Source organism: Dunckerocampus dactyliophorus, chromosome 8 (assembly GCF_027744805.1).
Source record: "Dunckerocampus dactyliophorus isolate RoL2022-P2 chromosome 8, RoL_Ddac_1.1, whole genome shotgun sequence".
NCBI classification, from domain to species: domain Eukaryota; kingdom Metazoa; phylum Chordata; class Actinopteri; order Syngnathiformes; family Syngnathidae; genus Dunckerocampus; species Dunckerocampus dactyliophorus.
In genome coordinates, this window is record NC_072826.1 from 14,287,650 (window position 1) to 14,301,404 (window position 13,755).

At 41.4% G+C, this 13,755-nt stretch overlaps 1 protein-coding gene across 5 annotated transcripts in view; it reads left to right on the plus strand.

Moving 5' to 3' along the window:
- Positions 1-13,755, plus strand: part of LOC129187007 (plasma membrane calcium-transporting ATPase 1-like) — an 89,197-nt gene that overhangs the window by 40,797 nt on the left and 34,645 nt on the right. For all 5 annotated transcript variants that reach the window (XM_054785847.1, XM_054785848.1, XM_054785844.1 and 2 more), the window contains 4 exons: positions 11,507-11,704; positions 12,611-12,868; positions 12,959-13,084; positions 13,159-13,284. In XM_054785847.1, the coding sequence (XP_054641822.1) occupies positions 11,507-11,704; positions 12,611-12,868; positions 12,959-13,084; positions 13,159-13,284 (708 nt within the window). The remainder of the gene's footprint in view (positions 1-11,506; positions 11,705-12,610; positions 12,869-12,958; positions 13,085-13,158; positions 13,285-13,755) is intronic.

Consider the following 13,755-nt stretch of genomic DNA (forward strand, 5'->3'; position numbering starts at 1 on the left):
ACTACCTCTACAGTGGTGTGAAAAAGTGATTATTCATTATTCATTATTTCATTTAAAAACTGCATTTTGTGTTGTCATTGACTAATATTTGCATTAGTTTGATGATATGAAACACTTAAGTGTGACAAACATGCAAAAAAATAAGAAAGCAGGAAGGGGGCAAACACTTTTTCACACCGTTGCACATTTTCTGCTCTTAAGTGTGTTGTGTATTTAGGGCTTAAACCTGGATTGTGCCTTTAGCATTTAGCTTGTTAGCTTCTGAGTTAACAATGGCAGACAATTCTGGAGCAGAATCTAATGTAATCATTACAACATCCACCTTTTATTGTAAATGTTGATGCAAAATTGGAGGAGAATGTCTACGTAAAGCTAGCAGGAGGGTTTGGAGGAAGAGGAGTGAGCCATGTGTCAAAAATAAACATTTTTGTGGGTGTTTCAATTACTCGTGGAAGGTAATCACCCCGAGAAATGCAAGGGATTCTGCTGTATTTGCATTGCTGTTTTGAAAATCTTCACTTACCAGTGTCACTGTTTTGTAACATGCAACACTGCAACCACTTCACGAATTATTCACTTAATGTTTAACTGACTGTTTAATAGTCAGGTTGGAGGGCAGCTGATTTGAATTTAATTCTCACTATTCATCAACACCAAGCAGCCATTGTGGCCTGTTGTCTCGGAGTGGCGCTGGCTTAGGATTTATCATCTCACACAAAGAGCCTAGTTTATGCTTGGTTGTGTGCCAAATTTGCAATGGAATTATTTGTTTTATGGACACATTGCATTACAATCCCCCCCCCCAAAAAAGACCAAAAACAAGACAAAAATGACACCACTTTGCATGAATCCAGTGTAGTCAGAATGTTGCTCCTTGCATCTGAGGTGATTATTACGGAATGCTGGAACCAGCTGTGAGTCCTGACTTGATACAGTTCTTATCACAGAATGCAAATTGGGTCACTGTGTTTACAATTTACTTCTGGACCAAAGACAAACAGTTATTGTCCTACTTTCTGTCAACTGCACACAAGCGATAAGAAGACTTAGGGTAGATTTCAGGTTCCCATCCTCATAACCCAGTGCTCCTGTAGGGACAAACTCATTAAAAAAAACCTTTAAAAATTGTAGTTTAAAGTCTGTGCTGATTATTTTGTGTAAAAAAGACAAACTGATTTCGGTCCCCGCCAGAAAATGGCTGTTCATCTTCCCTCCCTCCATTGTCATCAACTTTGATCCCAGTATGCGTGCATGTGTGTGTGCGCGTGTGTGTGTGTGTGTGTGTGCGTGCGTGCGCTCATCAGTCCATTCCAGGATTGAAATTAGTTCCAGGCCGTTCCCCTAATGGCTCCATAGATCATTGCAGTGTTCCATTTAGTAATCTGAGGACAACTGTAGCTGAAGAAATGAGTTTAATGAAGAAAGTGTAATCACGTTTTCACTTCAAGTGACTGACTGACTGGCTCAAGTGGCTGACGGAGGGGAATTTTGGGGAAAATGTGAGACTGGAGGCAAGCACCGTCATGTGCTGTTGCAGTTGCAGTGGTGAAAAGATGCATTTGGAAATGCCAGCCTGTCACGAGTTCTGAAAGTGAGTTGAAAGGTCAATGTGAGCGCAGCAGCAGTGATCAGGTGACTACTACCTGTTGTCAGTTAGCTTAGCACAATTGCCAGCACACAACAGATTAATCAGTTGACTGTTACTATGATGAATATATATATATATTTGATCTTTCTATTTCTTTATTAATAATGCTAAAACCAATCCAATATAGGACTATACCAAAAGAGCAGCATTGGTTAAACCCCACTACCTGACGGCTTAAGAAATGTGTAGCACAGTGAATTGATAGCCTGTTCCTTTGAGCTCGATGGCCAATGCTGCTCGACTCTCAGTAGACCTATGTGGTCACTGGTTCGAGGCTGACGTGTGCAGGGCTGGACTGCAGGGATGACCACTGTTACACATGTAGGTCTGCTTTTAAATCATCACTATTTTTTTTCCCCCACTCAGGTGTTAAAAAAAATATTTGCAAGGACACCCATGGTGTAAAGGAATACTCATTGAATCCTTGGACGACAAAGACAATCCATTCAAAGAGGTTGTTCAACTTTGAATGTGTTTGAATCAGAAAGCATTATTTTTAACATCGTTAATTGTCACGTGCCAAAATGACAAAAGCCAGTTGAATAGGTGGAATAGTTGAATGCGGTGTAATACTTTTGGCAGATTTTGTATTGAAAGCTGCTCCTGTGTGTGTTACCATAATGCTGAGTATAAACAGAAAGGCCAAATCAAAGTGGACGCTGCCTTGACTTGTTTTTTTTTTGTTTTGTTTTGTTTGTTTTTTTTCAGCCGAGACAACTTGGACATAAGTGATGAGTTCCCTTTTTAGTTCAGATGTCATCAGTACCATATTCCTCTTTTGACTTGTCATTAGTGAAAAGGTATACACACACAATAAAGCCACAGAAAACCCAAAACAATGTTTTTCCTTCAAATTTTAGGTCAAATTCTGAGTTGTTTAAACATTGTTTTATTGCAGGAAAACTTAAAACTTGATTTAAAAAAAATTTAATCACATTTTTGAGGGCCTTAACATGCATGAAAACTCACCAAAATTTGAAATCGCCTCAGGTCTGGCAAAAAATTTGATATTTCAGGGGTCGCAAAAACAAACTTCCAAAATTCACGCAGTAAATTTAAATTTCTTAAAAATTATCCCCTGCCACCAGTTTCATGGATCGTCACGAAATTTGGTGGAAACGTCAGTCAGGACGCACAAAAAAGTCTCAAGAACCCATATATTCCCAAACAAACAGGAAGTCATCCATTTTGGTCGGTGGTGGCGATTTTGGGGCGAAATCCAGGGGTTGTATTTCGACAAACTCCTCCTAGGGACTTTGATCAAATGAGCCCAATGGACCATCAACGGACACTAGATAGATGGGCGATGTTTTAGGCTGGTCCATAAGATGTGGGCGGGGCATTGCGACAAACGATGTTTTCATTCTAACGATGCTTTGAAGGTTGAACAAAACTGTAAACATTAATAACTCTGCTCCACATGGTCAGATCATCATCACATTTGGTACATATGATCAAGACAACACCTTGAACCTTTATGTGGGTCACTTGCTGAATTCGTCTCAGCAAGACCCAGTGGTGATGGGATAAAGTTTCTGATGTACATTAGCCTTTTCCTCCAAGGAGGTTTTTCCGATCGACATCTAATTCAATAGAAAGTATGACTGACAGACTGATGTGCTTGAATTGCGGACGATTATGCATGTAAAGCACACGCCGTGGGCGTGGCATTGTGGCGAAATGTCTGCCTTCGCCATTGACCATCAAAGTGTCATAATTTGACTGCAGATGGTCACACGTGGTTGAAAACGTAAACGGGAAGTAAGAATCCATGCCTGAACAATATGGTGCAGCTCCCAAATGACACCACCCCAAATTGACTGGCTAGTGCCCCCTATAAAATTACAAAAAATTATCCCCCGCCAACCGTTTCACAGATCTTCATGAAATTTGGTGGCGACATTACAAAGGATGCACAAAAAGGATGCAAAAAAAGTCTCGGACAAACAGGAAGTCGGCCATTTTGTTTTAAAGGAGCCATTTTGGGCAAAAAAACAGTGGTTGTATTTTTGACAAACCCGTCCTAACGTACGCCATAGGATGTGGGCGGAGCGGTGGAGGCTCGCCAAGCGACACGAAACTTAAATAACTCGACTCCACAAGGTCAGACTTGTACAATTGGTGTGTATGACGTAGTTGACACCCTGAAGACACCCATATGTCACTTCCTCAATTAGTAACTGTGCCTCCTTGTGGCGACAGGAACTACACACATGCTTGATGCAAAAACCCACTCCTGACTTAATATAGTGAATCACTTTCACATTTCTACAGGGCACATTCAACAGATTGATGATATGAAGCATGATGTTTCATTACAGGTACTGGGTGGAGCCTGCTTCTCGCCATTATCCATCAGACAGTCATAACTTCACTTGATATAATCAGATGTCCTTCAAAACTGACATGAGGATTAAGGATTGGAGTCTGATCAGACTACATTTTGATATTGACTCCAATGGCGCCACCAACTGGTGTAAATGTATAACTGCTCTAACTTGTCAATGGTCCAGTTGTCCTGAATTTTTTTATGGTGGGTTAGGGCATCGGACAGGACATGACCACATGGCCACCTTGTCACCAGTGTCACCCCTTCCTGGTCGAAAATTAGAACTGTAATAACTTCCTTCCACATAATCGGATTGGCCCGAAATTTTTTATGTTTGGTTAGGTCACCCTCCAGTCTGTGACTGTGTGTATACATTGACTCTGATGGTGCCCCCTACTGGATAAATATTGTGCATGTTAAAATTCCGCTCAAGACACCCCAATTTTTTTTTCCAAGTTAGCGATACTGACGTCGAGTCCCGCGTCCGCATGCCCGCCGAATCGCATGGACCCGAGTTGCGTGAGGGTGCGACGGCCCGTTCAAAGCTGCTTGCATCTTTTTAATTTTACAATGTATACAATTACAATGTAAACGTAGTTACAATGTAAATACGCAGGTATTGGTTATTGAAACGTACTTTCCAAAAGGCTCTAAACATCCTTTTTAAATGGTGTTACTCCAGAAGTGAAGCTGATGTGAATTATGCTTGTTGCATTGCCTCAAAGCACAACCTTTGGCTCCTGTTAGAACGCCTACTAACACCAGTCGCTGACGCCTCAAGTTCACGACTTCACACGATTCATTTTAACCGTGCATGTGAAGTTTGTCAAAGTGTTTCATCTTCCTCTTCTGCTTTTGACTTTCTCTCAGTGAAAGCAGTCGCTCGGTGGCCGCTGAGCGGACTACATGCCCACCAGCACACACACACACACACACTTGCACACACACAAGCGCGTACGTACAGGATGCTGCTTTATGCTTCAGTCTGCAGCCTCCTTGGTGGCCCATGATGTTCTTTTCATCACGACACGAAATGAAAAATAATTTCATGTTTCTTTCTCACAATCTGACATAAAATGAAAACTTGTTCTAAAAATAAGTTTTTTTTAAGGATGTTGCTAATGAACCTCAGCCTATTCTGTCGATGACAGCTGGAAAAAAAAGAGCTTTGTAATATCTCTTTTTTTTCCTCTTTCAAACAAAGCCCCACGGGTGGTGGCTAAATCAGTGAAATATAGAAATATATAAAAAGTCTAGACTAAACCGTCACAAACGTCTTACCGCTAACCTGTTTTCCTTAACTATTGCTTTAATTTAAACCCTCAGGCATCGATCAAGCTCAATATTACGTTGATTGCTAGAGGTGTCGCAATATGCTCAGCTCATGCAATGAGACGATACACGACATTGGGGTTCACGAGAACGAAACAATATTTAACATTACTTTTATGAAAACTACAATGACAAAATATATGAAAACAATGCAGGTACATTTTGAAATGTTTTATAAATTTGCATTACACAAATTGAAATAAAAACTAACAATTATAAATCTTGCGGCCTCCTTTTACCTTTTTGCCACTGAGAGGGTGGGAAAGGGTCCTCCGTCTTGATGACGTGCTTGTACAGAAATGCTGAAATAAAAAAGTAAATAAAATAAATAAGTAGCTTTGATAATGATGAGACCAAAACGGGATAGCTAACGGATACTTTGCATGTGAGCATGATGGCAGATAGCGTGTAGCAGTGTAAGGAAACATGACAAAACATAATAAAACGAGGTTAACAAAAATGATGTCTTCCCAGCTTTTCCCCTCTTCTCCTCCACCCCAGCACATGCAATTGCGGGCCATTTATGGCTTCCGCGTACATAAGCACACACACCCACCTGTGCACACGTGACCAGGCCCCTCTAGACCTGTGCAGACAAAACAGAGTGATCCTGAAATTTATAACCTGTCTCCTACAATAAAATGAAAAGTTATGATGGCCGTTGTAGCTGCTAGTACTAATCATTTGTTTATGTGTAGTTTTATGTTTCTTTTTATGTTCTGACAAATATTAAAGTAAATTTGATCTAATGTAGAATTGCTACAGCTTCTGCTTGGACATTAAAAAAAGCATCCACATATCCCGATGAAGTCACACTGGGAGGACCAAGTGCAGGTAGGATTGCAAGGTTTATAGCGTGCGCAAAGCACTTAATGTGTGATTCCAATTCTGCTTCGTGCACTGCCACTTCCATATTACATGTACTATCATTCATAGTCTGTCTATATGTTTTAAGGCTGTAAAACCCCTCACCATACACTTTATACACTTCTGTTCGACACAGGCACTAACATTTTCTCACATTTGTCCCATGTTTAAACTCTCTAAGTTCAATTTTGAATTTTGTTGCTCAACCCACGAGGTTGGACACAAGAAATTATTAAATGACTCACACGTATTTCACTCCTCTGAACGTGCCTCTTCATCCTGGCGCCACTCCGCTGAAGCATTTTTGTATCCTTGTTAAAACATATTGTTCCTGTATCCTCGTTGTCCTCTTCCAACCGAAGATTCATTTAGAGTATTCCGTAAAGGTGCCCTACAGCCATGTAATGTCTACCTTCCTTGAGCATGTCCACAAGTCCAACTTTTTGTGCGATGGTTAGTATCTTCCTCTGCCTTTTGGGTGCAGAACATTTCGTCGGCACTGAGTTTTGTCGGGGAGAAAACACTGTAGAGCAAATGTGGGATCACTTTCAAGTGAATTTCCAGAATGAAATGGTGCCATAACAGGCTGTTGCAAAACACAAGGAAATAAGGAAAAAGTATACATAATTAACAAAATAAATGGTAAAAAAAGAAAAGAAATGGAAAATGAAATGATAAACTAGGTCTTTCCTACAAAATCATTATTTGGATGAGATAGTTTCACGGCTCGTTTTGTCTGACGTGGACAAAAAAGAAAGCTACATTGTGAAATACGCCTTGCTGACCTTTTGAACCCACTCATAGACACAACACCACAGAATGGATGCTGGACTACCTCAAGTACTCATGTTTTGGGCAGGTGTGATACTACAAGTGTGCACGTCTGATGGCGCTCACAGAAGACAATGCTCAGTATTTAATGTGTACAGTGGAACCTTGGTTAGTGTCATTAATTCGTTCCAGAAGGTCTGACTCTAACTGAACTGAGCTGAACTGGGTCTGATGCTAACCAAATCAATTTTTCCAATAAGAAATAATAGAAACAATGTAAATTCAATTCATCCTTTCCGGAAAGCCAAAAATGTTAACATAGAACACATTTTTACAGTTTTACAGTTATTTGAAGTGCATATAAGTGCATACAAATGGTGAATGAAAGGGATAAATGAACATTTAAGGTTACTTTTACCTTCATTGAAGACGTGATTCTTGATGTACTGTAATTGTCCCCAAAGACACTGTGTGCCAGCGAGATCGACCTTCAATTAAATCTTCAGTGATGGTAAAAGTAAGCTTAAATGTTCATTTAGCCCTTTCATTCGTCATTTATGCATTTAGAATTTTTTTATGCATGTAACATTATCATTCTAAAACTAGAAAACGTTTTGTGTTAACATTTTTGAGAGTCAACCGCTGATGACATTAAACGGGTGACGTCACTTCCGGTTTGCTAGTTAATAGGATGAGGGACGGAGTGCAATATTGCACGCGAACCAAAGAATGCATGCAAACCGAGGCAAAACGGTGGGGTAAATTTTCGACATTAACCAAAAAACGCACCAACCAGGGCAGACGCTAACCGAGGTTCTACTGTGTTTAGATCTTTAGAGGCTGTGAGAAGTTGGTAACTAAGATGAGCTGCGTGACCTGGATCTCGTTTACTGTAACTGACACACGCATACACACATAAGGCCTGAGGTCATCGTCATCTCTTCCAGTGGAAGCAGAATGCTCCTTAAAGCAGAAAAGGACTTGGACACGCAACAATCTCATGTCTTGGTTCTTCTCAGCAGGTCTGTAAATATGCAATATCATTTTGAAGACAACCAACACTGACTGTTTTACAGCATTCTAAAAAACACCGCAGCAATATCACAAACATTGTCCACTTTACACTCATCTTAGCTTCTTTTGTGGCGCAGTTGGCTTCATTTTCTAAAGTGCTGTTAGAAATATCTCATTTAATCAGTGAGCATCTCTGGAAGGGTTAGGGGAGTTTTCAGTTTGCCTTGGCGGAGGCCCACACTGTAATGAATGGTCTTATTTGCTGTACTTTCACGAACTTACCTCTCTGTAGCCACTGTTGCATCATAAATCGTGACTTTTCAGCACAGGATTTTATTTTAAAACAGCATTTCCCAGAGCAGGAAAGGAAGGAAGGAAGGAAGGAAGGTGGGTGGCTTCTGTTGAGGTTACCATGGCAACTGTAGGCATGGACATCTATCACACATTGCTCACTGCTCACATCTGCTTCTTTTGATAGAAAATGACAAATTACACTACATGCTGGACTGCCTTTTACTCTATACTTATCGTATATAAAGTTGATGTTTTGACTCATTTTGATTAAAAAAAAAAAATAAAATAAAAATTGTAGGCCGATGTCAGTTTTTATTTCCTTTCCACAAGCACAAAAAACTGAGTTTGACATTAAAGTAGTTCATAAAAACAAACCACTCTCTATGGAAAACTGACATTGTTGAGTTGTTCGTTTATCTCAGCTTGTAACAAAACATAGCATATTAAAACATGCATTTCTCCTATTAAGGTTGAAGAAATGGTGTTCCATCTCTATGATAGTATGGTAAAGAAATTGCACATTCTCTGGTTTCAGGTGGATATTTGCAGACTACTGGCTGATTTGTTGAGGAGATTAAGGCAACTACATGGAGGATGCTGCAGGAGAAACAATCCTCAGGACATTGCAATTTGCAGTGCTAGTTAATTCTATGAGTGGGGGAATGATTCAGCGTTGAAACCTGTGTGCCTGTTTTTCTGATGAAGCTGCCAAGTGAAAGAAACATGTTTTTATTGCAGATGAAATCCGTTTTTTGCTAGCGTGTGACAGGCCGCTCCGCTGCCGCTGAGCTTCATCTCAGCGCTTTAATCTGCTTGTCCGCCGGGACGCTCTGCAAACGAGATCCGGCACAATCACAGCATGAAATGAAAAACAAAATAAAAGGGCTCATATTGATCAAACGGACAGTAAAGGTTCGCTGTGATACGCTTCCTGTTTATTTTAGTGCCACAGCACCTTCAAAATGAAACTCTGAGGCAACTACTTTGACAAGAGGTTTATTTTTAAAACTTCTTTAACCAGCAGTCATCACATTTTGTCTTTGTTGAATCCAACGAAATGTGTCTCTGAGCCTTTGCGGGGTCGGATATGACCTCCAGGTGTGCAGAACTCTCTGGGTCTTTTTAGTCTTTTACTTTCTAGCTTGTCTTTATAGCGCCATTGTTTTCATTCCTAGCCAACCAGGCATCAATACAGCTCAAATACCTTTAAATACTCCAATTAGTGCCTCTCTTCAATTATCAGTTAGAGTGCATGGTCTACAAAAGTGAATAACCACTAGGATCTGTCATTATTAACGGGTCAGAAAACATTGACACTAACAGCTGTGGCAGTAGGCAACCTCCTGATGTAGTTTTTATTATTGCCAAAAGAGGGCAGTAGATGCATCTGAAGTATCATGAGTGGTCAGAATCCAGCAGCTTTAGCTACCTCTTCATTCACTTTAAAATGTTGGTAAGCTACTCATCTATTGGTGTGAAAGTCATACATGTTACACTTGCCGTACTGTTGCTAAAATCATCAGCTGTAGTAATGCTAGCTGGACATTTTCCTCCTTACCGGTTTTACAACATTTTCTGTCGCTGCTGTGTTGTGCAATGTGTATATTTGTTAATAAATGACGACGTAACCACACATTTGTGAAATCATTATCAAAGAGAGTGTATGCAGCAGGTTCCTCCAGCTGCAGAGAGTGCACCAATATACATATGAACGTACGTTGACATAACATGTCTTATGGACTATGGGACTATGCTCAGTGGACCATTTAAAGAAGCCTAACCACTCGGGGTGTCACAAGAGCTTGTGCGGCGAGATCTCGCAAGATTAAAGTGGCAATATTTCATGTTCAGCCAGTAGTCTTAACAGATTGTGAGCTATGGCATTGCTACTATGAATGATAATACACGTAAAATGGATTGGAATCGCACTTTAAATGCTTTGCGCACACCATAAACGTTGCAATCCCACCTGCACTCTGCATTCCCAGCATCACTCACCATATGTGGCTGCTTTTGTTTATCGGAGTTCAACAGCTGACGCAGTGTTAATATCCAAGCAGATGCTGTAGTAATTCTACATTGGATCAAAGTTAGTTAAGATTTGTCAGATCACAACAGAATCACTGCATAAGGCTTCCATCAAAACGTGTGATTGTAGCGTCTATTTTGGAAATGCGCTACTTTCTGTTTCGTCATGGGAATTGTAATTTTTTTAGCGTAAACATAAAAAGAATCTATTGCAATCTGTGTCTTCATAACCTCACGCCATCATAAATAATTAGCAGTAGCAGGCACAGCTGCTGTCATTATTTTAACATTATTTTACTTATTGTCTGTTAGTTTAGTTTAGTTTTTTGTTTTTATTTGTAGAAAAAAAGTTCAACAGTTAAAAGCATCATGCTTAGGTCATGCATGCAAATGTACCTGCATCAGTTAATAGTCCTATATTTTTTCTTTGTGGTTTTCTTAAAAGTAATGTTAAAATATCATCTCGTCTTGCTCCCGTGAGCCCAATATCATGTATTGTCTCGTCTCACCCCTACTGACACCCCTACTAACCAGCAATAATTCCACATTATTAGGCGTCATCTCAACTTCCTCATCATTGCACAACCGCGCCTCATGTGTCTTATCTTTTTTCCTGTATGTAATTATGTGGTCATGTGACCTCATTTCACTTTATCTCATGTTAACACATTACCTCAAATCACCCGAGGATGCTGGTGTCCCCCCTCTACTGGTTATCACTGTTGTCTGACGTCTCATTCCGTCTGATCCAGTCGCGATAGTTTGTGCTCGATCAGATGGCATTGGCACAGAGTGTCTTGGCACTGGTGGGGGCAGCAGATTGCACTGACGGTCGGAGGTGTGCAGCAGGGGATGGTTGGGAATGGGATCTCTTCAGGCAGATATCATTAGGACCCTGCGGTATAGTTCCCGTTCACTGGGACTCTTAAATATTAATGCTGATCCTGATTGGCATCAGTAAAACCTTACTTTTAACAGAGGTGTCACACAGAAGTTTGTGGAAATAACTATGTACAATACTTGTTAACATCAAACTTGGATACGCTCTAATAATTGCTATAATCTAAAACTACATTCCTTAATATGTGATAGTCCAAAACCCAATTTGACTGACGTCCTCATTTGGGTTTTTCTAAAGAGCATATGTGTTTTTTTTCTCGCATTCCTTCAAGAAAAAAGGTTCTATTAATGTGAAGATCAACAGTTCCTGTTTGTGCCTGCAGGTCTGTCTGGGAACCCCGTGGATCTGGAGAAACGACACACTGCATTTGGAAAGAACTTCATCCCGCCAAAAAAGGCCAAGACTTTCCTGCAGCTGGTGTGGGAAGCTCTGCAAGATGTCACGCTCATAATCCTGGAGATAGCAGCCATCATCTCACTGGGCTTGTCTTTCTACCATCTACCAGGAGGAGACAGTGAAGGTCAGTGTTGCCTGATGTGCAAATGTGCAATTATAATCAGCGCTGTAGAACCTTGATATGACAAGTATAGCATTTGACGGAGATACTGTATGTGCTTTTGCTTTTTGTTGTTTTAGAAATCTTAACTTATTGTTAAGAAGGTCTGTGTTTTTAAGAAGGGTTTCTGGAGAGGAGGATCTGCCGGATAGTTGAAACTCGGATTCTGGAAGAGCATTGTGGTTTTCGTCCTGGCTTGGTCCGCACAGCTGGCAATAAGTCAGACTCGTTTCCATTGAGGGTTGAACTCCGCCAGGGATGCCCTTTGTCACCAATTCTGTTCATTGCTTTTATGGACAGAATTTCTAGGTGCAGACAGGTCATTAAGGTGATCCGGTTTGGTGGCTGGAGGATTGGTACTCTGCTTTTTGCAGATCATCTGGCCATGATCTTCAACTGTCTCTAGATCAGTTCACAGCCGAGTGTGAAGCGGCTGGGATGAGAATTAGCACCTCCAAGTAAATGTTCATGGTTCTCGCCGAAAAAAAGGGTGCCATCTCCAGGTCGGGGATGAGATGTTGCCCCAAGTGCAGGAATTTAAGTACTTCGGGGTCTTGTTCACGAGTGACGGAAGAATGGAACCCACGGTCGACAGGCGGATCTGTGCAGCGTCTGCAGTGATGCCGACTCTGCATCAGTCCATTGTCATGAAGAGGGAGCTGATCCGAAAGGAAAAGCTCTCTTTTTATCGGTCAATCTACGCTTATACCCTCACCTAAGGTCATGAGCATACTGATGAAGTAGTTTTAGTTTTGATCATTTCGTCGTTAAGGTGTGCTTAATATATTGTGTACTCAATAGCAGGAAGTGGCTCATTAGTATCAAACAGACCTTTGGTCAAGTCCAGTAACATTGGTCTTTTAATTCCAGCATGTGGCCAGGCATCAGGTGGCGTGGAGGACGAAGGCGAGGCCCAGGCGGGCTGGATCGAGGGCGCCGCCATCCTGTTCTCAGTCATTATTGTGGTCCTGGTGACAGCCTTCAACGACTGGTCCAAGGAGAAGCAGTTCAGAGGGCTTCAGAGTCGCATCGAGCAAGAGCAGAAGTTCACGGTCATCCGTAAAGGCCAGGTCATTCAAATCCCCGTGGCTGAGATCGTGGTGGGAGACATTGCCCAAATCAAATATGGTACAGAAAGATGTAGTAAATTTAGTTAGTGTTTCTTCATTGATGGAGTATCTTCTTCACACGCTCACCATCTTTCTTGTGCTCCTGCAGGAGATCTGCTGCCCGCTGACGGCATTCTGATCCAAGGCAACGACCTGAAGATTGATGAGAGCTCCCTGACTGGTGAATCCGATCAGGTCCGCAAGTCTCTGGAGAAGGATCCCATGTTGCTGTCTGGTGAGTGTCTGCACATGTGACCACAATCTTCCTGTAGTGGAACCTTATGTTTGTGTGTTTGTTTGACCCGGCAGGCACACATGTGATGGAGGGCTCGGGCAGGATGGTGGTGTCGGCGGTCGGCCTCAACTCTCAAACCGGAATTATCTTCACGCTGCTGGGTGCCAGTGAGAATGAAGAGGAGAAGAAGGTCAAGAAAAGTAAGACAACACAGCCTCATGGATGTTTCTATTAGCTGGTGCTGTGCTGGTTCATTTGGACTCAGCCGATCATGGTCTTTATGTTAACCTGCTAATCAGCAACATGAGGCTGGACCTCAGTCAGTCTGTGCATTACACTTTCAAACGGTGTAATTAGAAATTACGTTGAACTTTTTAGCGCGCAGTTACCTTGCAGTATGATGTCAAGTCTTTACATGATCACATACTTAAACATGCAGTAAAGCAGTCTTTCTTTCCTAAACAACTGCAAAAACAAAGTCAGTGGCATCAACTAGCTCAGTAGCTTGAGTGGCCACTTATTTCAGCAACTGATGGTTGTTTTTTGATGCCCACACTCTCTCAGCCCTTTGAATAGTTGCAAGATGAAGAATCTTGTGCAAGTTTACCTACCAGTCTTCTTCATCACTGTGGCATTCCTGTTGAATCACGCTTGAATGAATGAACGAAACA